The sequence below is a fragment of the Sugiyamaella lignohabitans genome, chromosome A, assembly GCF_001640025.1.
Source record: "Sugiyamaella lignohabitans strain CBS 10342 chromosome A, complete sequence".
NCBI classification, from domain to species: domain Eukaryota; kingdom Fungi; phylum Ascomycota; class Dipodascomycetes; order Dipodascales; family Trichomonascaceae; genus Sugiyamaella; species Sugiyamaella lignohabitans.
Genome location: NC_031672.1, coordinates 2,599,698 through 2,621,381, shown reverse-complemented (window position 1 = coordinate 2,621,381; position 21,684 = coordinate 2,599,698). Strand labels below are relative to the sequence as shown.

The 21,684-nt window shown below is 42.9% G+C and overlaps 6 protein-coding genes across 6 annotated transcripts; 1 reads left to right on the top strand and 5 right to left on the bottom strand.

Annotated features, from left to right (window-relative positions):
- Positions 1–127: 127 nt before the first annotated feature.
- On the bottom strand, positions 128–1,822 carry YRB30 (Yrb30p; the record flags this gene model as incomplete). Its single annotated transcript, XM_018882791.1, has 1 exon — positions 128–1,822. The coding sequence occupies one exon, from the start codon at positions 1,820–1,822 to the stop codon at positions 128–130; it is 1,695 nt and encodes a 564-aa protein (XP_018735044.1).
- Positions 1,823–2,656: 834 nt separating this feature from the next.
- On the top strand, positions 2,657–4,363 carry DBF20 (serine/threonine-protein kinase DBF20; the record flags this gene model as incomplete). The annotated part of the gene is made up of 1 exon (XM_018882790.1): positions 2,657–4,363. The coding sequence occupies one exon, from the start codon at positions 2,657–2,659 to the stop codon at positions 4,361–4,363; it is 1,707 nt and encodes a 568-aa protein (XP_018735043.1).
- A 167-nt stretch (positions 4,364–4,530) lies between these two features.
- Positions 4,531–5,265, bottom strand: AWJ20_822 (uncharacterized protein; the record flags this gene model as incomplete). Its single annotated transcript, XM_018882789.1, has 1 exon — positions 4,531–5,265. The coding sequence occupies one exon, from the start codon at positions 5,263–5,265 to the stop codon at positions 4,531–4,533; it is 735 nt and encodes a 244-aa protein (XP_018735042.1).
- Positions 5,266–5,677: 412 nt separating this feature from the next.
- Positions 5,678–6,913, bottom strand: PRI1 (DNA primase subunit PRI1; the record flags this gene model as incomplete). Its single annotated transcript, XM_018882788.1, has 1 exon — positions 5,678–6,913. The coding sequence occupies one exon, from the start codon at positions 6,911–6,913 to the stop codon at positions 5,678–5,680; it is 1,236 nt and encodes a 411-aa protein (XP_018735041.1).
- A 4,108-nt stretch (positions 6,914–11,021) lies between these two features.
- Positions 11,022–12,812, bottom strand: VBA1 (Vba1p; the record flags this gene model as incomplete). Its single annotated transcript, XM_018882787.1, has 1 exon — positions 11,022–12,812. One exon carries the CDS (start codon positions 12,810–12,812, stop codon positions 11,022–11,024), a length of 1,791 nt encoding a protein of 596 aa, XP_018735040.1.
- Positions 12,813–13,805: 993 nt separating this feature from the next.
- On the bottom strand, positions 13,806–16,064 carry RSP5 (NEDD4 family E3 ubiquitin-protein ligase; the record flags this gene model as incomplete). Its single annotated transcript, XM_018882785.1, has 1 exon — positions 13,806–16,064. The coding sequence occupies one exon, from the start codon at positions 16,062–16,064 to the stop codon at positions 13,806–13,808; it is 2,259 nt and encodes a 752-aa protein (XP_018735039.1).
- Positions 16,065–21,684: the final 5,620 nt, after the last annotated feature.

The following is a 21,684-nucleotide window of genomic DNA, read 5'->3' as shown; positions in this document are numbered from 1 at the left end:
AACCCATGCCTCCGGCAAGGTATAGATTACTTTCTGAAAGTGTAGCAGGGAATATTCTCACTATAATTGAGCTGGTATTGATGAAATAAATAGATCAACTAGACGCCTAGTTTGTTTTGTTTTTCTTTTAGTTTGGTCGGCGACGAACAGGACTTTCTAGGTTCTGCTCCGACCGTTGCAATCTTGGCTTGTTGCGGAAAGGACTGGCAAAGATGGCGGAAGAGTTGTTCACAACCCGTCTAACGTGAGCTGACCGGTTTACAAGTCGGTCCTTTTCCCACGGAGTTAGGTTGTTGGGAGACCCTGAGTTAGATCTTGAAGCTCTCGATGACTTTGGAGTGCCTTGAATTAATGGAGACTGTGCTAAGGCACTACTGAGATGTTGGACTCGCGACTTGGGACGGCCACTAGTGGAGTGGGCCAAAGGAGATGCATAAAGTGGACGATTCGCACTGGGTGATCTGGTCATAGCACGGGTCCTAGTGCTTGGCGATATGATGGGAGAAATCGACAAAACACTTCTAGGAGAATCCAGATTAGAGTTGAATGACGCATTGGCCGCATCATTGGGTTCAGATCGACGACCCTTTTCCTCTCTCAAATAAAGAGCAATTCGTTCGTCAGGAGAGTCATACATTGAGACCTGATCATTAGTTTGTAATGCTGCTAACCGAATCAAATACTCTAGCAGGGATAGAGACGGTGGAGATCTTGCTTCCTTGGAAGAAATGCTCAAATTAGAGGTGGCTGATATGAGATTTGCCATCAAGGGATCCTTAGAATCAGAGCTACCATCAGATTCGTCTTTCTCTTCACCATCACTATTGCCAGTCTCATTGTTTGTCTCTTCGCCACCGCTCTTATCATCATCACTGAATGATTCGACTTCTTCAATTTCCTCTTCATCGTCTTCCTCAGTTGTATCCACACTCTCGGTGACTGCTTCAAATGCTATCCACTCAACAGAACTTGATGGTCTAACATCACCCTGCTCAAGACTGTCGATTACGTTTAGTTTACTAACAGGCCCATCAGGCATAAATGCTCTATTCAACTTGAGCAACAATACGGGTGACTCCGACTCCTCAAGTTCCAGAATCTGTCCTGAGAAAGAGAAGAACAGTCTCGTTACAATTGAAACGTCAACCGTCCTCCTCTTTATCGGACCCTCATCCTCACTATGATATCTTCCATCATCCCTGTCTTCCTCTATAAGAAGCTCGTAAAAATATTTCGCATCTAGGCCATTTTCCAACGTATTAGATGCCCTTCCTCTCTTGATCCTCCATAAACTGACCGAACATTTCGTAAATTCTTCTTTCCAGGTGATTTCGTGATTCTTGAATTTCATATCTCGGATAGCACTGGTAAAAATGGTATATAGCTTGACTTTGAAATCTGGGCCAACTTGCTGTCTTTCATTTTTTCCAATCTCAAATTGACTATCAGCAAGATAGAGAATCTTAGCAGCTTGAAGTAGCCTTGATGGTGATACTGTATCCGGAAGTGCGCTCGAAAGGTTCGCCCCTGAGGTGGTGAGTGCTAACGAGATCAGTGGGATCGCATCTTCAATCCTGGTCAACAATGTTTTGGAAGAACTTTGAACCTGGGAAATAGCAAGTTGGCGCTGCTGAGCTGTCTTCTTTTGGTCTGTAGTAGCTATCAGATCGTTGATCTTATCAATTGTTTCTTCGTAACTAATAATATCATCTCTCAGTTTACGAGTAAGATCCAAAGTGCTGGCTAGTTGGGAATTACCTCTGGCTGTTAAAGACTCAATTAAATCAATTGCAGGAGTGATGATCTCAATTTTAGTTTTCATCTGCTCCCTAGTTTCAATTAAAACTGACTTCTGGTCTGGAGGTATCTTATCCAGGAACTTGGTTAACGTCTTGAATGCATATCCACTAGCAATAGACAGGCCAGATCTGATAGCAAACGAGACAGCTTGATTGCTTGCCTAAAAAGTTAGAATAGTCTTAACTTTAATCCATATCAAATTAACTTACTCTCTGGATTAATTCATCCATTTTGGCCACCTTGACCGTTACTTGAAACTTCTTCAATCAGATCATAGAATTCTAGAACAATATTTCTATTGATTCATGTGCATAAGATAAATGCGTGCGGCTGTTATCGCTACGAAGGTTTATTGCTGCACAACTATATCATCTAACCAAGTTTAATTCATTCGTTTATATGTATCACTCCAAAGAATATTAGAGAGCATCTACTCCGTTGCCTAATCATATTTGATCGATATAGTTCTGAATGGATCAAGGATTTGTTTCCCATGTCCTCTGTAGACATACACAGGCAAGATTTCCTGCAGGTTGTCTTTGATGGCCCAACAAATATTATCTTGAAATGGCCATTGACACTCATATTTTGGGCCATGAACAATTTAGATTAGCATTATTTTTTTTTATTAGTAGCTAATCTTGAACTAGCAACTACTCTTACCTGTAAATATCACGCTGAATCGATGGTCATCACATTGTCACGTGCAAGTAAACTCTGTAGATCAGTGCATCGGTTTGTTTACTCCACAACCCGATGTAAACAAATACACATTCTTTGAAACAACCCATTCATTTCACAAACTCTTGGTTTCTTCCAAGAAAATTTCCAAGTTATCTTAGCCTACCAAATAAGAATGCCTTTATCCCCAACACGGACTGCATTTCACACTGATTCATCCCGTGAATCGTCCCCCACCAGGTTGGCTGGATTCTTCAATGGGATTACAGGCGGTGGTTCGGATAAAGAGAGCCTCAGGGCGGGTCGAATACCCAACTCTTCTGACGATGCTTTAGTTCAAAAGATCTCGGGACTACAGTTGAGCAACAAGGAAAATGCACCTGGTAGTACTGGTCATTTTGAACCTAGCCAATATCGACGAACTGTCCTCTCGGCCGCTGATTTAGCCAAGGCCCACGATCCAAAGGTTAAGCGGATGGTGAATGTTGCCAACATGTACTTCCTCGACTACTACCTCGATATGATTACATACTCGTACAAGCGAAAGCAAAGATTGGAGAAAGCGAAAGCCAACATTAATACACTCGATGAAGAGGAGCGCCAATTTGCTTGGAAGTCATATACAGGAAGAGAGCGGGTACTTCTGCGTAAGCGTCGTGTCAAGCTTAAGTATAGGGATTTCCAAATCTTGACTCAGGTTGGACAAGGTGGTTATGGCCAAGTGTATCTTGCAAGAAAGACTGATACAAAGGAAGTTTGTGCCTTGAAGGTTCTGAACAAAAAGTTACTACTTAAACTGGATGAAATTAGACATATTCTTACCGAGAGAGATATATTGCGAACTGCTAGCTCTCCTTGGCTGGTTCAACTACTTTACTCGTTCCAAGACGATGAAAATGTATATCTAGCTATGGAATTTGTCCCTGGAGGTGACTATCGTACTCTCTTGAACAATACTGGAACTCTAAACCCTCGCCACACACGATTTTACATTAGTGAAATGTTCGCTAGTCTTGAAGCCCTTCATCAATTGGGCTATATTCATAGAGACTTGAAACCTGAAAACTTTCTTATCGATGCTTCTGGACATATCAAACTTACCGATTTTGGACTTGCTTCTGGAGCAGTGTCATCGCACAAGATTGACAGTCTACGACGTAAGCTTGAGCTTGCTAAGGATACTCCCTTAAAGTATAGATCTGTGACTGAGAGACAAGAGGCATATCGTTCTCTTAGGGTGCGCGACGTTAACATTGCAAAATCAGTGGTTGGGTCGCCTGATTATATGGCTCTGGAAGTCCTTAGAGGAACTACTTACAATCATACCATTGATTATTGGTCTTTGGGTTGTATGTTGTTTGAAACACTGACAGGATACCCTCCCTTCAGTGGAAGCAGTACTGAAGAAACATATGCGAATTTGCAACAATGGAAAAAATGTTTGGTTCGACCCCAGTATGAGGACGGAAAGTTTGTATTCAGCGATCGTACTTGGAACCTGATTCTCTCGTTGATTAATTATCCTAAAGATAGACTAAAGAACTTCAAGGAGATTTCTCAACATCCTTATTTTAGTGAGGTCGACTGGGATAATTTGAGGAAATCTAATCCTCCATTTGTTCCACAATTGAACTCAGAGGCGGATGCCGGCTACTTTGATGACTTTTCGAACGAGGAAGATATGGCTAAATACAAAGAAGTATTGGACAAGAAGACTCAAGTAGAGGGCATGGCTGACCGTGGTGTTCCATTGTCGAAACAGGCGTTTATTGGATTCACTTATAAGCATTCCAAAACGGGCTCAACTGCTCCAAATGTGCTAGAAGATAGTACCTTTGGAAGACGAAACGTTGTGCATGACTCGTTTTCCACCATTTTCTGATTGACTTCTAGTGTTCTATTCCATTTCACTCTATATTATTATTATTATATCATTCTTTCATTGGGCAAATTATTAGTTAAAAAATACATATAAATATATTAAGACGAATAAATAAAAAAATAAATAATCGATTCCCCAGTCTTCCAAAAACAGCTGAAGTCACTACTTCAATTCAGAGTACTCCAGAACTCTCGGCTTTGTTCGTCTACTGCTTTCATAAGCTCAGCTACTTCATCCAGTTTTCTGGCTGTGTTGTCAACATGCAAGCTTAGCTGCTGAAAATGCTCTTCGTCAAAAAGAGCGGTTCGTAACGATTCCAAATCACTCTTTTCCCACAAGACACGATATTTTGCTCGGTCCTGTTGTTTTTCGGCTTCAGCAGTCATTTGAGCCAGCTCAACTTGTGCGTGTCGTAGTTGATCCAATGCTTTAGAATGAGCTGGGCCAAAGAAGCTACCATTTGCCTTGACACGACTAGCCAGGTCTGCTGCATCATCTAGCACATCTACCTCAGACCATAATCTGTCGTGGGAGTTCACAACAGGCTTTACAGACGGAATCTGACCTTCTACCGCCGGATGTACTCCATGTGTATTAAACGGTGGTTCACGTGGTGGCGACTGACTTCGCATTAACCCACTTCTACCTTCTCTGTCTTCAAATCCCGGAACTAAAGGGGCTCCATTACCAGTACTGCTGGCTCCGACACCAATACCGCCACCTCCAGTGGTTGTGGCAGTCAGAGAATGAGGATGATTGTAAGCAAAGTAGCTTTCTTGGTACAGCCTATCCATATCACCTAGATTTGAACTTGTCCTTGCGCCATAGTTCTGTGTAGTCGTAGTTGACACCGGCTGTAAATCTGGTGATCCAGGAAACCCATTATTTATTTGGCGGTTCATTGATATTATCTTGTTACGCTATTTCCATAGCTGAGGCAATGTGATTGATTTACTAGACATACACCGTACATGATAATACACACACAGAGAGGAACCCCAACCTCGAACTAAATAGTCAGTGAACAAGCCCCAGATTCAAGAGCTTTCAGATAGATAGGGGTTGCCTTCTAATCTAAATAATAGGAGGATAATGAAGAGGAAGTTAAACGCTCTAGGTGTTGTTAGGAGCCAGTGTGAACATATTTCGAAACCAATGGATCGGCAAAAGATAAGTGATTCGCAGTTCAATACTGTCTTCACTAAATAAATAACCATGTTTACTTTACAACAACGCTATATACTTGAATTACCAGACCCATTAGGATTTAAGTTCCACTAAAATATAACGCAAATTAGAGCCCCCCCCCGCAGATCAAAATGAAAGGTCATTCTCACGTCCCCGTTTAGCATGTTGTTGTTCAGCTTTCATGAGGTTGTTTACAAATTTCCCAAAAAAGTCAATGTACGGTTTCAATGAAGTCGATTCATAAGCATGGGCGTTGGAATCAGTACTTGTACTAGTACTCAGTTCTTCTAAAAGTTCGTTTAATGTCGGAACACTAGACGCATCAAATGTATCAGGGTCTGTGATGGGCACACATACACGCCCCGTTCCAGGATGCACACAAAAGGGTGATTTCAGTAAATGGTTCATGTGAACTGAGACATTGACATCCAATCTAGGATACATATACTCAAGGATGATATCCTTTTTTGCTTCCAGCAGGGAATTGGCATTTAATGTTTTAATATTACCAGATTTTGCCACTTCGTCGATATCTTTCCATTTTGTGCTGCTCGAAATATCAGAAAAGCCCCATTTCTTTTTGAGTGCATCTTTTAAATTAAGATCCGGGATTCTTTTTAAAAGCTTTTCAGCGTCTTCAGGCGTTCTCCAAGGATCCTGGTCTAGAAGGATATGCTGAGTAAAATCTTTAGTAGCCACATCAAACATTCGGCTAACATATGGGTGAAAAGGACGTTTAGCATCAATAACTTTGCCACGCGTTCCTTTCGCTATATTCAAATATCCAATCATAGCTTTCCTAGCTTTGTCGTCCAGTTCACGAGCCCGTTTATCACAGACCCATGCGTGTGCACCTCTACGGCCAGAATAGACCCATAGGATATGTTCAAACCCGAAATCTTCTCTTAAGGTCTCATCCAGAACATGAATGGAAAAAGTAATAAAGTTCCAACAGAGCTCGCAAATATTCTTGTCGCTACAACATGTACGAATACCATCATAATCTGTCAAATCGATATCAAATACCAATTCCTTTGATAGCGTCTTGAAGTTGTTTTTATTCACCAGTCTCCGATCCCTTGGATTCGAGTTATATTCGGGACCAATTTCAAAACGACTGGGTGTCATTTTCAAGAGGTCTTTCTTAAAAGCATCGGCATTTGGATAAGATAGATATCGAATGTATTTCTCATCTTTAAAGAGCGTGAATGCAAACTCACGATTTGTAAAGTCACTTGACGGTACAGGTGAATGGTTAAGCCACTGAAAGAGATATCTGGCTGGAAAGAGCCGTTGGTAGTATTGTGTCAGAACCTCTGGATCAACTTTATGATTTGCAAAAGTGAAGTCAACTGAAGGCATTGTTATATGAAATTGGAGGATGCTATGAAATCTATGCGATTCGCGAATTAACACGATAATAAGTGAAGGGCGTGTTCGCGTTTCAAAGGTGGGTTAGGCTATGCTGCGGACTTTTATTGATTTCATTGCCAAATTTGGAACTATGAGGCAGATCTATAGTATCTCGAGACGATTTAATTTAATATATGAAATCCATAAACCATAAGCTCCTAATGAGATAAGGTTTTATTTTCTACAATAATAATTTGTAGATTGGGCTTTCAATAACTTTTGATAGCGGGCTATCAGTACTACATCATTCTTTATATCAGCCATTGTCGGCATTCGGCGCTCAGAATAAGGAAATATAGGATACGGTCCAATACGAGCATTTGTGATGTATATAAAATTTTTATCTGAGTTCAAATTTGTGTAAACAATTAATTTCTACGGGACATTTGCTATCAAATTCAAAAAAGATGTAAAAAAATTACAGCACCTTCTGTTCACGCCTGGTCTCCCACGGCATTACTGATCAAGGCTCTTAGAGGCTTGAATATGATTGATCGGACGGGAAATCTTATTTTACTCTAGATATGGCCGTAACTGAAAAATTAAATTTCGGGTCCTACTGCAACCTACTGGTACTATTTTACTTGGACCGCAAAAAATGCTGAAATTCTCCTCAGAGTCGTTTCCCCGACTATGGTTCTTCTCAAATAAGTCGTATGAAACGTGGTTCGTAAATGTAAAGATAGGTGGGCCATATGACTGGCTCTCTAAATGCATTGGACCATGTAAACCCCAACTTTCCCCATCAGAGTGCCATGAATGGGCAACTTCAGCACATGCGTTCATTGACTACGGCGAGAAGCTGGGATTCATGCACATTGCAAAACGTGTAACTCCAAAGGGGTGTAGGCTGCTCATACTCCCCACGGGGGAGAGAATTCAAGCAACTAGCTCCCTAAAGTTATTAGGAGTCATTATAGACCGCCAACTTAAGTTCGAAGAGCACGCTAAATCAGTAATCAACAAAGGCCAGTCAGCGTTAAATGTCATTCGTCGCTTGGGAGGAGTTACTCGAGGAGTAACTGGCGCTACCATGAGATGCCTCTACAAAAGCTGTGTTAGGTCTATACTCGAGTATGCCAGTCCAATTTGGTACAATCGAATCAGAAAAGGATTAAAGGATGCTTTCCAAAGGATCCAAAATGCAGCTCTCCGAAGTATCTTAGGGGCCTACAAACCAACGGCCATCGTCAGCCTTCACCGAGACGCGGAAATCCCCCCTGTTGAGCATAGAATGCTGGAAACTGAACAATATTATTTAGTACGACTCCATCGTGACCTTCATAGGTATAACCCCCACCGTATTCGAGCTAGAAAGCTATATTCTGGAACCATGTTGGGTGACCGATTGGATGAATTGTATAGGACAGTTGAAGTTACGGACATCAAAAAGGACAGGTACAGACTTTGGAAACCCCCCTGGGCTTCCAGAGACAGTGAAGCCATATCTAAGGCAAGCAGCCAGAAGAAATCTATACGCAAGGAAATTAAATCACAATGCAACCAAAAATGGGAGATAGAGTACACTCAGTCGCCGAAAGGAGCTTTTTACCGGTCCTTCACAGCTCCCCGGCTCTACTCTACAAAGCACGCGAATGCACTGCGACCTTTTCTTTATGAAAGTCCGCGAGGAGAGCTAAGCAAGTTGGTTCAGTTAAGAACGGGTATGGGTGCTATGGGCTCGTTCTTTCAGAGATTTCGAATCAGTAATCGTAGATATGATTGCCGATGTGGAGTTGAAGAAACGGTGGAGCATATCCTCCGAGACTGTCCACTTACTGAACAACATCGACCGATCCTCCGCGACGCATCCCGCGAACTGGATCTACCATCTCTTCTTGATACCCGAAAGGGTCTCAAAGCGGTCGCCTCCTTCCTTAAGGCGAATCCGTCACTTTTAAGCTAAGATAGCACGTTCTCTGAGGAGAATTAGCTAGCAGCGGTTTCCCCTGACCACTGGAGTAAATACTAAGGTTACTCAAAGGTGTTCAGGTTTTCCACTGCTCGGAAAGGGAGGTTCTGGGGAATCCGGCCTATCTAGCGCACATGTTGAAACCAACACGAAGGTATAGCCCGTAGGGGGCCAATAGTAGAGTAGTCCTACTATCATATGAGAGTATAGTAATATTTTAATGTTGTTGTATAATTGTGTTAGGACTTTAATATTGATTATTATTATTATTATTATTATTATTATCCCCATCAGCGTGGCAATCAGGTAAATAAGGAAGTGGGCTTCCTGAATATATATAAATAAATAATTGGAAGTTTTTGATTTACATTAATAATTAGAACAAGATTATTAGTAAGAAGGCAGATTTATACAAAGTTCCTTGGGCAAACCTATGACAATTGTTGAAAACAAGCCTTAGAAACGAAACTAACGCGCCAGATATACGTATCTCTGTATCAAGTAGTAATATTAAATTATTTACATGATATTGTCCATTGTTCTCGACTTCACAATATTTTTACGGTATCATATTTAAACAAAATCAGATAGGGGTTGACATTGTAACCCACCGATCAAGCTCAACAGATGCAGACCGCGTGCGCGCATAGTCACGACAGCACGCCATATTCTAGATCACCCCCTTTCATAAACGTAACAGTTATTGATCCATTTAAGAGAACTATATCAATTATCGAACAATGCCTTCCGCCGCTTTCCTTGACGCTGTAAGTGCATCCACTTGAAGCTGTGGATATTAAGATTTTTTCCCACTAACATTTGTCCAGGCTGACGCTATCCAAAAGTTGCCCAACCGTCCTTCTGACGACGAGTTACTTCAAGTAAGTTGTGTTCGTGATTCATTTCACTCGATGTGGGTACCATTAGGCTCAATTGACTAACAAGTTAAGCTTTACGGTCTGTACAAACAGGCTACCATTGGTGATAACAACACTCCTAAGCCAAACGTTTTTGACTTCAAGGGCAAATACAAGTGGCAAGCTTGGGAGGACCTTAAGGGTCAAACTCAAGAAGAAGCTGAAGAAGAGTAAGTCTGGTCGCGATGGATGTTCTTTCATGTTTTGGGGTGCAACAATGTTTTCTAACAAATTAGGTATATCAAGTTGGCTAATACTTTGATCGAGAAGTACAAATAATCACATAGTTATTGTTCTGCGAGAGTAGTTAATATTTTAATAACAATATGAGTTTCTGATGTTGTAGCTTTTAACTTATAGTAGACTGGCAATATCATAGATTTCCATGAGGTAGCAGATATATCCAGTTTCTTCCTCATTTAAACTTAATTCATATAATATATAAAGTTTGAGAAACGCCGCTTATGAAATGCCGTTGAAAACTGGTGAGAAAGAGAAACGACACCGATTTGTCATATTAACTAGATATTGGGGGCAGTGACTGCACCTGGGACGTTATCGGTAATTACTTGAATGTTTGAGCTTTCGCTATCCCAACTAGCTTGCGTAATTGAGACTTGTTGATTATCTAAATCAAAAACGATTTAAGCACTTCTTAAAAAGCCGTCACCCAAGATGTTGTAGCCATTAGAATTGCTGTTGGGTAAAATAGAGAGAACATGGTTTGCTGTTACTGTAACCAAATAAACCAGTTGATATAGTGAGTTCTGGACCTGTAACGGTAACCAATGGCCCCAGAGAAGTTATATGTAAGGGTATCACTAGTAACCTCATTCATAGTGTATACTCCCGATGTGTCATTATAAGTTACGCCGAGGTTACTGGCAATATATTATGCGACCATGTCTTCCGGAAGACTATTACTTGGTGCTACAAAATTAGTCTGCGTGTTTAATCGGTCCCACTAATTGAACCCTGATTCTAAGCTTTTTGCGATCCGGTTAGAAGGAAAGTTCTTCTTTGAGAGCATATAGACTTAGGGTCCCATTTTCCGGTGATTTAAGTTGTTCTTCTGATACTGTCGGAAAGCATCAGCCTGCGTCGTTAAAAAGTATTAGCCAACTTGTGGACAACAGCAATCCCAGCGAGACCCCACTGGGGCACCTAAGGTATCCACTGTTAAGCAAATATATAGAGATATTGTACACTTTGAATATATTGAAGTACATTAAACCTCAACTTGAGGTTCTTCGTCTCTATTTATGTTACTATGCAATTCATGCTCTTCCATGAGAGCAGAGGTGATGGTGCCAACGACAGCTAAAACCAGCGACGTGACAAAGACAGCTATGCATGCGCTGTTATAAGAGGCAATGACCGCCGGCTGATATTCAATAGGAATCTTTCGGATTTCCTCAACCGATCCAAGGACCCGCTGAATAACTTGTTCAGCATCAGGTCCGGTAACACTGGTTCGTAATTGTGATGCGAGAGTGTTCTGGAAAATGGATGAAGCAATAGATACACCCAAAGTAGACCCTATGCCTCGGAAGGCATACTGGATTGATGTTGTTACGGCCTGAAACTCATGTGGCACTGCAGCAATCAATGCTAGGAGGGTTACCGTTAACATAGCAGCATAGCCAGTACCGTTAATAAATAGAGAAACATGTTGCCATAAAGTAACAGACAGGAAACTGGGTAAACAGATAACTGTGATTCCAACAATATAAAGAAGGGGAGCCAATATTCCAAGAGTGTAATATTTACCAGTGGATTTCATATAGAGACCAGCACCAAAAGAACCGAGGGCCACACCAACAAAATTAGATATAAGTCGCTGACCAACTTGAGTTGGGTTCATGTCATATACTGATGTAAGACATACAGGTACGAAAAACAGAACTCCGTATACACTCATGGTCATAAACATGTTCGTGGTAGCAGAAGCCACGATTGTTCGATGGGTAAACAGTTGTAAGGGGAGGACAGGTTCCTTTGCAACCTTCAATTCAATATAAACAAATAGTCCAACAAAGAAAAAGGCGGTTGCAAAACATCCGACAATGAAAGGATGAGTCCAAGGGAACTGTCTCCCGCCGGTTGAAATTGCAAGCATCAGGAAGATCAAACTAGACACAAGAGTAAAAGAACCTGAAAAATCCACTCTGGAAAGGTTGTTCTTTTTAACATACTTCACATTGTGGGATTCAGTATTGGCTGATATGTGATGTTCAGTTTCATAGGCATCTTCAATAGCCGATCCCTCTTGAACAGGAACCAATTCATTGGTGGTAGGTCTTGTCTGGGGTGTGAATACAGCCACCAACAAGGAGGAAATCAGAACGGCAGGCACTTGTGAGTTGAAGGCCATCCGCCATCCATATCTGGAGGTGACGATACCACCAAAAATACCGCCAACTCCAGCTCCAATGCCAAAAGCAATATTACCAAATCCCTGATAAACTCCTCTCTGTCTTAATGATACAAGGTCACTGAGAGCAATTGTAGACAACGAAAGCATACCACCACCGCCTACACCAGAGATGATTCTGCCCAATACAAGAGAAACAAAAGAATTGGAGTATCCACACATCAGGCAGCCAGCGCCAAATGCAATGTTACAGAACATGAGAACATCTTTTCTTCCAAAGATATCGGACAGTTTGCCATAAAGAGGTTGGAAAGCAGCACAAGCTACAAGGTATCCCGTAGCAATCCAGGAAATTCTCGGCAATTCATTCAAGTCGGATGCGATGTGACTCAACAGCGAGGTAACCACAGTACCATCTAAAGCTGCTACAAACACTCCAAAGTAAAGCGATAAGCACACCACTACAAATCGTAGTCCAGAAATTGGAGGCTTTCCAGTATCTACATTCTCATTGACAGTCGAACTTGAAGAAGACTCGCCACCACTCAAATTCGCACTACTGGAACTTGCGCTGATAGTATTATAGGATACACGCTCATCAGTCTTCTTGCCAAGAAGTTGGCTTGATTCCTCCTCAGCTGGCATAGTTTTAATTTTATAACTTCAGTGTTTTCCCCGAAAGCTTTTCAGTTCAGATGCTTAACAAGAAAAATTATCGACAACTGAAAGAAATACAATCATGAAAAAATAACCTGAAACAAAACGACTCAGTCCCCTTTCGTATCAGGAGTGTCCGATAGACCCAGGTCAAAATGTCCTCCAATAATCACACGTGACCTGCAGCTACTGTTATCTTTAATTAACTTTGACAAACAGCCGCCTCGGACAGAAACTAGCTTATCTACACCCACTTCCCAATCCGGTAGCACTCTGTTAAATTTACAAGAGAGTCGAGGTTGCATTTGTCTCAGAATCTGATCTAAACATCCTGGTTGGCTAGATAAACGGGACATATGCTTGCTTGAAGTGTCTTGTGTCGATGGACAGTGTCCTCGGATAAATCATTACACGAGACACAGGCCCCGAGTAGATTTCAAGCGATCTCTGCACTCGGGTCCTTTTTGTCTGCGTCACCGTTAAACTTAAACCGATAAGCATTGTGGGGTGTATCAAACTTCCGTTTATCTACTAGTCATAGACCTGTGCATATGAAATCTTTTTATAGGACTCCGAACCGATTTCTCTTTTATATCTAGGATGCATATAAGATCGGCCTGCCGAATGCACATGATCTGAAAAGAAGGAGAGGTTATGAAAATAATTTAATAGCATAATAACTTAGTATAATAGTATAGGAAAGCAAAAGAAAAAATTGCAATTTGGAATGGGAATCAGGAGACCCGATTTCAAGATCCGAGTACAATCGAACAATTTGAATCGGACCCCAGATCTGAGCTGAATAAATGAATGAAATGCCACATACTAAATCAGATACCCGAGTAAAGTATGTATGTAGCATTTGCGTTCGGAAAATAGGCAAACAGAAAATAAACGACTCAAGTTACAGGTTTGAACTTAGATACAATTAGGAAACAATGAGTGTACAATGTAAAAAAAAAAAGTTGGGGGCCAATTCTACTACTCCTGGCCAAAGCCTACAGTTTCCTCGACAGCCAAACCAAGCTTCTGAACCAAAGATTCGTAGTCTTTGTATGGAGGAAGGTCGACTCTATTGAAACAGGTGTGTGACTTAGGAAGATGGCCTGCTTCACCGGCTTTTTCAATGGTGAATCTACGAGGACCATCTGAACCTTGAAGATCCTTGAATCCGTTGACAGGAATACGTGATGTACCAGTGGTAAACTGCAACAATCTCGATTTCTGTTCCGAATCCCATGAACGGACACATTTCCAAAACCATTGCACAACCTCATCGCTTTCACTGTATCCTCTATAATCAGTGTGCTTCTTCCAGTCGTCAACATCGATCTCAGCAATACCACCGATCAACAGCTCAAGCTCTCGTTCATCAAACACATTAACAAGATCCTGTGGAATAAGCTCGTTGAAACCGGTTACAAATGCTTGGAACTGTTCCTCGACTCTCTTGGAAATCTTCCATTCGGTCACAGCCTCGACATATTCCAGTTTGTTGTCATTTGTAACCTCCAAGTTACGACCATTAGGTTTCAAGTCTACGGTGACGATTTCTCCAAACTGGTCATCTTCGATCGAAAACGTAAGATCAAGTACATCGGTAATGTCGTGATCAAGCATCCACTCTAGATTACGGTAGAATTCAGCATCGACACCCTCCATATCCTCTAAAACAACCCGCTTACGCAGAATCATCTTGTAAAAGGCACCAATAAAAAATGCATCAAGGAATCGTCTATGGAACACAGCAAGACCCACCACACGGCCTATAAATTTGAAATAGTTGAGATGCTCGGGGTTGATGCCAGAATGTGGGTTGATTTGTAATGTATAGTTATCGTGGGCAGAATATTCGAATAGACAGTAGAATGGGTTGAACATTTCGTGTGATAATAAGAAGAAGAATTCTCTTGAAACTCCACCATAGTCAAGACCCTCTTCACCGTCAAACTTGATCATTAGTCTCTTTTTCAGGTCTTGTGGCGATTGTCTCATAATCTCTTGGTATGAATCTTCGAAGATGTGGTCACGGCGAACCTTTACATGACATTGACCGGGGAGAATGCGCAAGCCTGGTTGTGATCGGAAATAGATTAACTTTCTTCGGAAGTCTCGCTTATATTGAGGCACGTTCTGATCCAGACTCGATGGTAACCTTGGGTCGTCCCATGTAGTTGTTTTCGTATTATGATCCACAAAATATACTCTGGCGGTGTTTGTTAATCTCATTTCCCATCCACTCGGTAATGGACCCAACTGAGATACTGGTTGTTGTTGAATAGTTGTGTTGTTGGCGTTTGGTCCATACATGCGGATATACTGTTGTCTTCTGGGATCCACCCACGTCGTAGTACGTGTGTTGTGGTCCACAAAATATGGCCGTCCTTCAGGAGTAAATCTCTGTTCCCAACCAGATGGAAGTTCACCAAGACCGGCTGTGGTCGCACCAGCATTCATCATTTGCACAGCATTAGCACCAGAGGAAGCAGCCCCCGTCGTAGAAGCTTGGCCATCTCCACCACCCGCTCCTGCCGCAACATTTGCTGCAACACCGCCAGGCACTACACCAGGACCAGTTGGTCGCGGCGAGGTACCACGACTTGGATCTTCAGGCAATGTTCTGTTCTGATGACGCTGTCGCTCCAAATCAGTTGTGTTTTGTCGGTCAACTCTTTGTTGAGCTTGCTCTGTCTCTGATAAGTTGGACGATGGACGAGTCCAAGTCGTAGTACGGGTGTTGTGATCCACATAATATGTTCGTCCGAGATTATCAGTTCTACGTTCCCAGCCGCTTGGTAGTCGTCCAAATTGGTCTTCAAACGATGACAATTGGGTTCGTGCTGCTCCCGAACCACCAGTCGATGCTGCGCCATTTGCAGCACCAACTGCGCTGGCTGGAGCTGCAGCTGATGGCCCAGTACCTCCACCAACTGAAGCTGCTCCCGGTCCAGTTAAACTAGCTACTGGAGAACCGATAGGCGTCGAACCGCTGCCAACACCATTCGATCCAAACTCAGAATTCGATCGTGAATGACCACCTGTACCATTAATCGATAGCGCACTTGGTCCAGCAGATCCATTGCCAATCGATCCACGAGTGGAACTTGCTCCAGCAGAAGCACTACCGGCTCCAGCACCACTTCGTCCAATTGGTGTGCTAAGATTGGTTGTCAGATTTACAATCAACTTTCCATTGACCACCAAGTTGTCATTAGACTTCCTGAGATCACGGGTCAACATCTCATCGCCACCTACACTCAAATCAATGACATCAGAAATCAAGATATTGATCACTCCCAGGAAGCCCTGGTCTTTCTTCTTAAACTTCTTCTGGTCAAAAATCTGAATGGCCAAAATAGATCTCGGCGTGACATCCACATCAAACGACTCATTCCAGTACGGGTTCAATGTCTTCTTAATAACAGACGTCGACTTCGTTTGTCCTCCGTCTACCGTAATCACTGCAAACGGGTCTGGCAACCGCAACAGGTCTCGCTTGTACAGCGCATCGGCTGCAATTACTATGATTGTGTTAGTGTTCTGTTTTCAAAGATTCAATAGGGCTTTTTGGTGCATCTGCCTCCGGCGGCTGGGCTCCGCCCAGACCCGTTGTGCTCGCTTCGCGAGCAACGTCGGGAGTCCGATCAGAGTTTTATTCCCGGGAGCAGGAATTGGGCAGACACTCTAGCATGAGTTGTAGCGTTAATTGTAGCAGGTGATGTAGTACGAGGTGTTGTGGCTGTACGGAAGAGTTCGGTCAAATATCTGTACCTCCGTGCTGCCATTCCAAAATTAGTCGTTTCGTCTCGTCCCTTTCCTGAGACGAATTTAATTCAATCATATCATGATATAAGTTCAAAGACCAACCATTATCAGCAGAACTGGCAATGCCACTGCTTTTCAGTCCCTATTATGGCACCATTGTAGTTTGAGCTGCCACTTCAACTTAACAGCCAATTATCAGACCACGATTATTTTCCGATACATCCACTATTCCTTCAGTCCCTAGTTTCTAATTGTCACACCTGCGATTTACACCACCCAAGCTACAGCAATGTTGCCGACGGTTCAAACTAGATATGGCCTCCTTCCATTATGGCCGAATACTACTTACCTGTCACTCGGAGTTTCGTGGTCATATTCGAGCTACCTTTAACAAGCTATCTTTTAAACCTTTTCTCAGTTGTGATGCAAATTTATGTTTGAATTCAATGCAATTTCGATGCTGATATCGATGTCGTTTACAGTATGACAAAAAAAACTTTGAATACAGTTGAACCTCCTGAGCAATATCACGGTCGGTCACGAACCTTTCAAACCGCTAGCCGATCGGTGTGGTCTATAAATCAAATAATGGATGATAAATAATGTATTGCTCTGGATTAACAGGCTTCAAGATGATGTTTTTATCTTTTTGTCGCTTGTGTGTATTACCTAACAGAGAGAACACAACGCTTAGTTCCAAGAACTCAATAATAGAAAACTCAGCAACGAGGCGTGGCTTGGACTGCGTATTCCTCGTCAGTTAAACAACGACTATCGAAATCCGGGCCTCAAAGGGCTTTCGTTAAGATGCTATTTCGTCAAGGCCGAACTGACAAACAAACCGGTAGTTAGTCGGTTTTTAGCAACTCAGTCTCGTTGACTCCAATACAAACGTAAGTATCAAGTCGAGTTGGTGAGTATAAGAGTGAGGATGTGAATGACTATGAGGATCTTTAGTGACAAAAACAAAAACCGTACGAGACCATTCCTGGCCCTGACCCTGCACCTGCACACTAAACACACATCCAAAGGGTTCTCCGACTTTGTCAAGCTGACCAAATTAGTTTATTAGGTTTTAGTTAGTAATGATCTAGTAACGAAACATGGCACTTATTACCATTCAGAATCAATAGGCTCAACTAATTCAGGTGAACACCTGAGCTGCCTTGATTTCTCAGTCCGATGTTGCCTCTTCGGTCCGTTATCCGTGCAGTATTTCCAAGCCAGCTAGTTGGCAAGCAATCATGCCAACTCTCAGCGGAACGAACCTGCTTGCTCATCGTTAGCTGGCTGGTAGATGGCTTCTAACAGCTCGATGGTCGGTTATCCAGCCAACTCTTAGATTACTATATCGAACTTGGTCTTACAGTTGCCAGCTTTCCGTGCATACGTCCCTTGATGTTAGTAAGTAAGGGGAGTTGGGAGTATTCATAAATCGAGAACCCGGCCGATGCTGCGGACTGCGCCCTTAAGTGGGCTTGACTTCCTACTTCTACGGGCAGCCAGTTCCGCACGGCATTGCCTCCGGCCCTCCCTGAGCCGGCTGTTTAATAAGTAATAGATCAGTAATGAGGGTCTGCGGTGGTAACAGGGAGTGCGTTTGGAGAAGGAAACAACAGACCCCTAGCCGTTATTTTGCTGACAAACGATCCACGAAACACAATAGCAGAGAAATTGGAGCTGATTAGCTAATTTCCATAAGCTTTTAGATATACACGTGAGAGATCACGCACTGACAGAATGATCCTCTTGATGACCTACATCTACACCTACGTCTATCTATAGCTATAGGTCTAAGCTAAAGCTACGGCTACGGCTACAGCTACACTATATAACAAGAACAAGCTGAACGATAGGGTCCATGACCTGCAAACTCGAAGGTCAGTACTATAATGAGAGCTAACAGGGTTCCCGACGTAACGACTCGAGCGTAGCGAGAGGAGCAACGGGGTCTGGGGCGGAGCCCCAGCCGCCGGAGGCAGCAACAACCTTTTTTTGAAGAGATTCCGAGCGGGAATCGGCGTCTGCAAGAGCCGATAACTGGTGCAGATATCCAGATTGCAGGATTGGTAGGGTTGGCGGGGGTCCGATGGACAGATTAACGGTGGGGATTGACAACCGGTAGGTGCATTTCGCCCGCAGCTTCTAATTGTGGTCAATATCTCGACTCGGTTTGAGAAAAAGAGCATGGAGTAACGAGGATAAGGTGCCTTGTTACGTCGACATGCATATACCGGATGACGCGACATCGCAGGGATATGCTATCAATCTGGTGGTAGTGCCGGGTGATGTCGGGTGTTGTTGCCAGTGAGAATTGAGGAGACTTCCAATTGAGTTTGTGTCGGATATTGCGATTTTCTGTAGGTGGTTTTATGGTGATTTTTTACTGAATGTGACGCAGGGATTTCGCCGAGCGGTTAGTTGACAGGGTTGTGTGGAACACATGGCGCGTTTTTGATTGTCAAGCCGATTATCCTTTTTGACTAGCGTGATATTAACGGCGTTTGCCCCACAAATCGTGGTGAGACCATATGCATAGATGTGAATCAGATGACGCTAGGCCATGCACGGGGGTGGCCAACGTCACCTGTAGACCTATAGATAACATTAAGGTATGCCGAGAGATTAGATCCCCCACCAAGACTGCCATGTGGGGTACGATTATAAATAGCGGGGCATGTTTCGTGTATTGGTCTTCGGTCCAGATATTGGTCATCTTGGCACACTTTGTACCAGTAATCTGGATTGAACAAGCTTTTTTCTTCGACTGACAGGTTCCTGATAGTGAGTGGCCGGCCTTTCGAGTGCTGCGTATGGAGTTATCTCTTGAACATTAAGCTACACCTAAATTTTCGCGACTGCTCCATCGAAGTGAGGAGCTGTGATCAGAGAGAACTGATCAAGAGCCTGCAATATAGAACCTGCCGCTAAAGAACATCTTGCTAAGAGCCTACTCATTAAGAACGTTCTGGCCTGTGTCCTATTGGTTAGAGAACATCGAGGGTTTTCATTGAGACCCACTTACTAGGATTATATACTCAGATCTAATTATGAAAGGTATGTATGGGGCCGTGAATTCATAGCCATTCTTCAGAATGGTTATCATCCATGACAAATTGATATTCTACACGCAAATAGCCGGCCTAACGAACTCTAATCAGCTTTCACAGTATCCCCGCCGAGTTGTAATACGCCCCAGGAAATTGCTGAGAGGAAAAGAGTAGCCTCTGCTATTCTCAAGGTAACGATTTCCGCACCACCTCCTGCAAGTGCTATGAAGACACATTCTCTTTTTAAGACAGCCGAGGGACGTACTGGACCGTTTCGTTTATGAAACTCTTATTTGTCCAGTAATATAAACATGGATCGCTCCAGCTCTGATTGTATCCGGTTTAAACGCATTTATTTATTTTAATTTACTATTTATAAACATTAACATCATTAAACAAGTAATAATTGACGGTGGTGAAGTGGTCAAAGAGCCGAGTTGGCACATGGCATGGTGACGTCCATGCATGCTTGTTTGACACTGTGTGCTTCGAGTTTAGTCTGTAATTTGACAGCAGTCATAACGTGTATTTTGTGGCGGGCCGTTATCATATGATATTCATATGATAATCATGCAATGACGACTAGATACATGTGGTCCAAGTCAGATCGTCTTTGTTGGTAACTGTGCATAACGGTCATGCATCAATTGTTTTGCATTCGTATACAGCGGAGATACCCTCCTCTGCTGGTCCCGGATAGCAAAACAAGGAATATCTTCGGCAGACATTGTCTGTCGAAAACCGAACCGAGTTTCTCCTATTTGTTGCTTTATATGTGGTGTAGTAGAACAAAACATGCATTAGGTGGTTCTTAGCTGGTAACCCTGGAGGCTGCTAAGCCAACAAGTTAAAGCGACAATTGTTCTTAAACGGTCCGAAGTTTCATAATACAATAACAGTTAGCCCCAGATTTAATTGCAATATGAGTCATTTCGCTGTTGGTACGAGAAAATTCGTCGCACTTAATTGAAGTACACTGCCACTCTGATTGCACCCATCGGCGTTCCGATCGGACGAGTCAACATCTATATCTGGGCCCTGCTCCCTCACTAACAAGAAACTCAGTATCAGCCAGGAACCGAATGTGAATTTACATAGTACAAGTAGTATTATTGCTTTTTTCGACACCAACTAATATCTGGGGTGGGTCATGCTTCGGAGCTGTCTGGGACCGCCGACGCAACGACACGAGCGCAGCGAAAGGAGCCAGGGGAGGGGGTCTGGGGGCACAGCCCCAGCCGCCGGAGGGACGTACTCTCCCTCAAGAACCTCAGTCTAAAAGCTCTCTACTTTCGATGTCAGCCCCTCACAGACACAGCCCAAAAAGCCAAGGACATACCCAGAGTCTCTACAGCTATTCCCATCGACTCATGGAAAAACACCTTTTTGGCAAGGTATGAGTTGAAAACGAAACTACCCTTGAGTCTATGTTATCTAGACTTCAAAAAGCGTGAATGCTGTGCTGCTAAGGAGGATTTCTATAGCAGATATACACATTGCAGTTATTCGTTTGGCCACGTGGTTGCGTTCGACCCATCATCAAATGTTATACCACTGGCTATTCAAGAGCTGGGGGGGTTGAAGGTTGAAGTTTGCTCTTGCTCAGGAACTCAACACAAGTTCATGGGATACCAGAGGCGACCAGGACAGGGCCCTGATACCCATTATCAAATGTGATATCGTAGATAGTTATAAGAGGAAGTAATGCAAATTGAGAATGTACAAAAGATATTAAACAATACAAGAAACTTTTATTCAAGTAGGAGAAGAATTGCGCCCATGTACTCATCACACAGGAATCAGGAGGATTGTTGTAGTGGTGATCTATCGGTGGGTCCATACTTGACTTGTCAGCCCCTTTCAGCAGCCAGGTCGGTCCAACTACAAAGTAAGATGGTACCCAAGAATCGTAGATGTCTAATTGAGTGGCTTGAAGGACCCTAGAGTCTGCATCAGGACTTATGGCCTAATTATCGTGGATCAGTAACAGTCACTACTGTCTTTATTCCTGCCTCTTAATCTGAAAGGCAGCAGAACGCGCCACT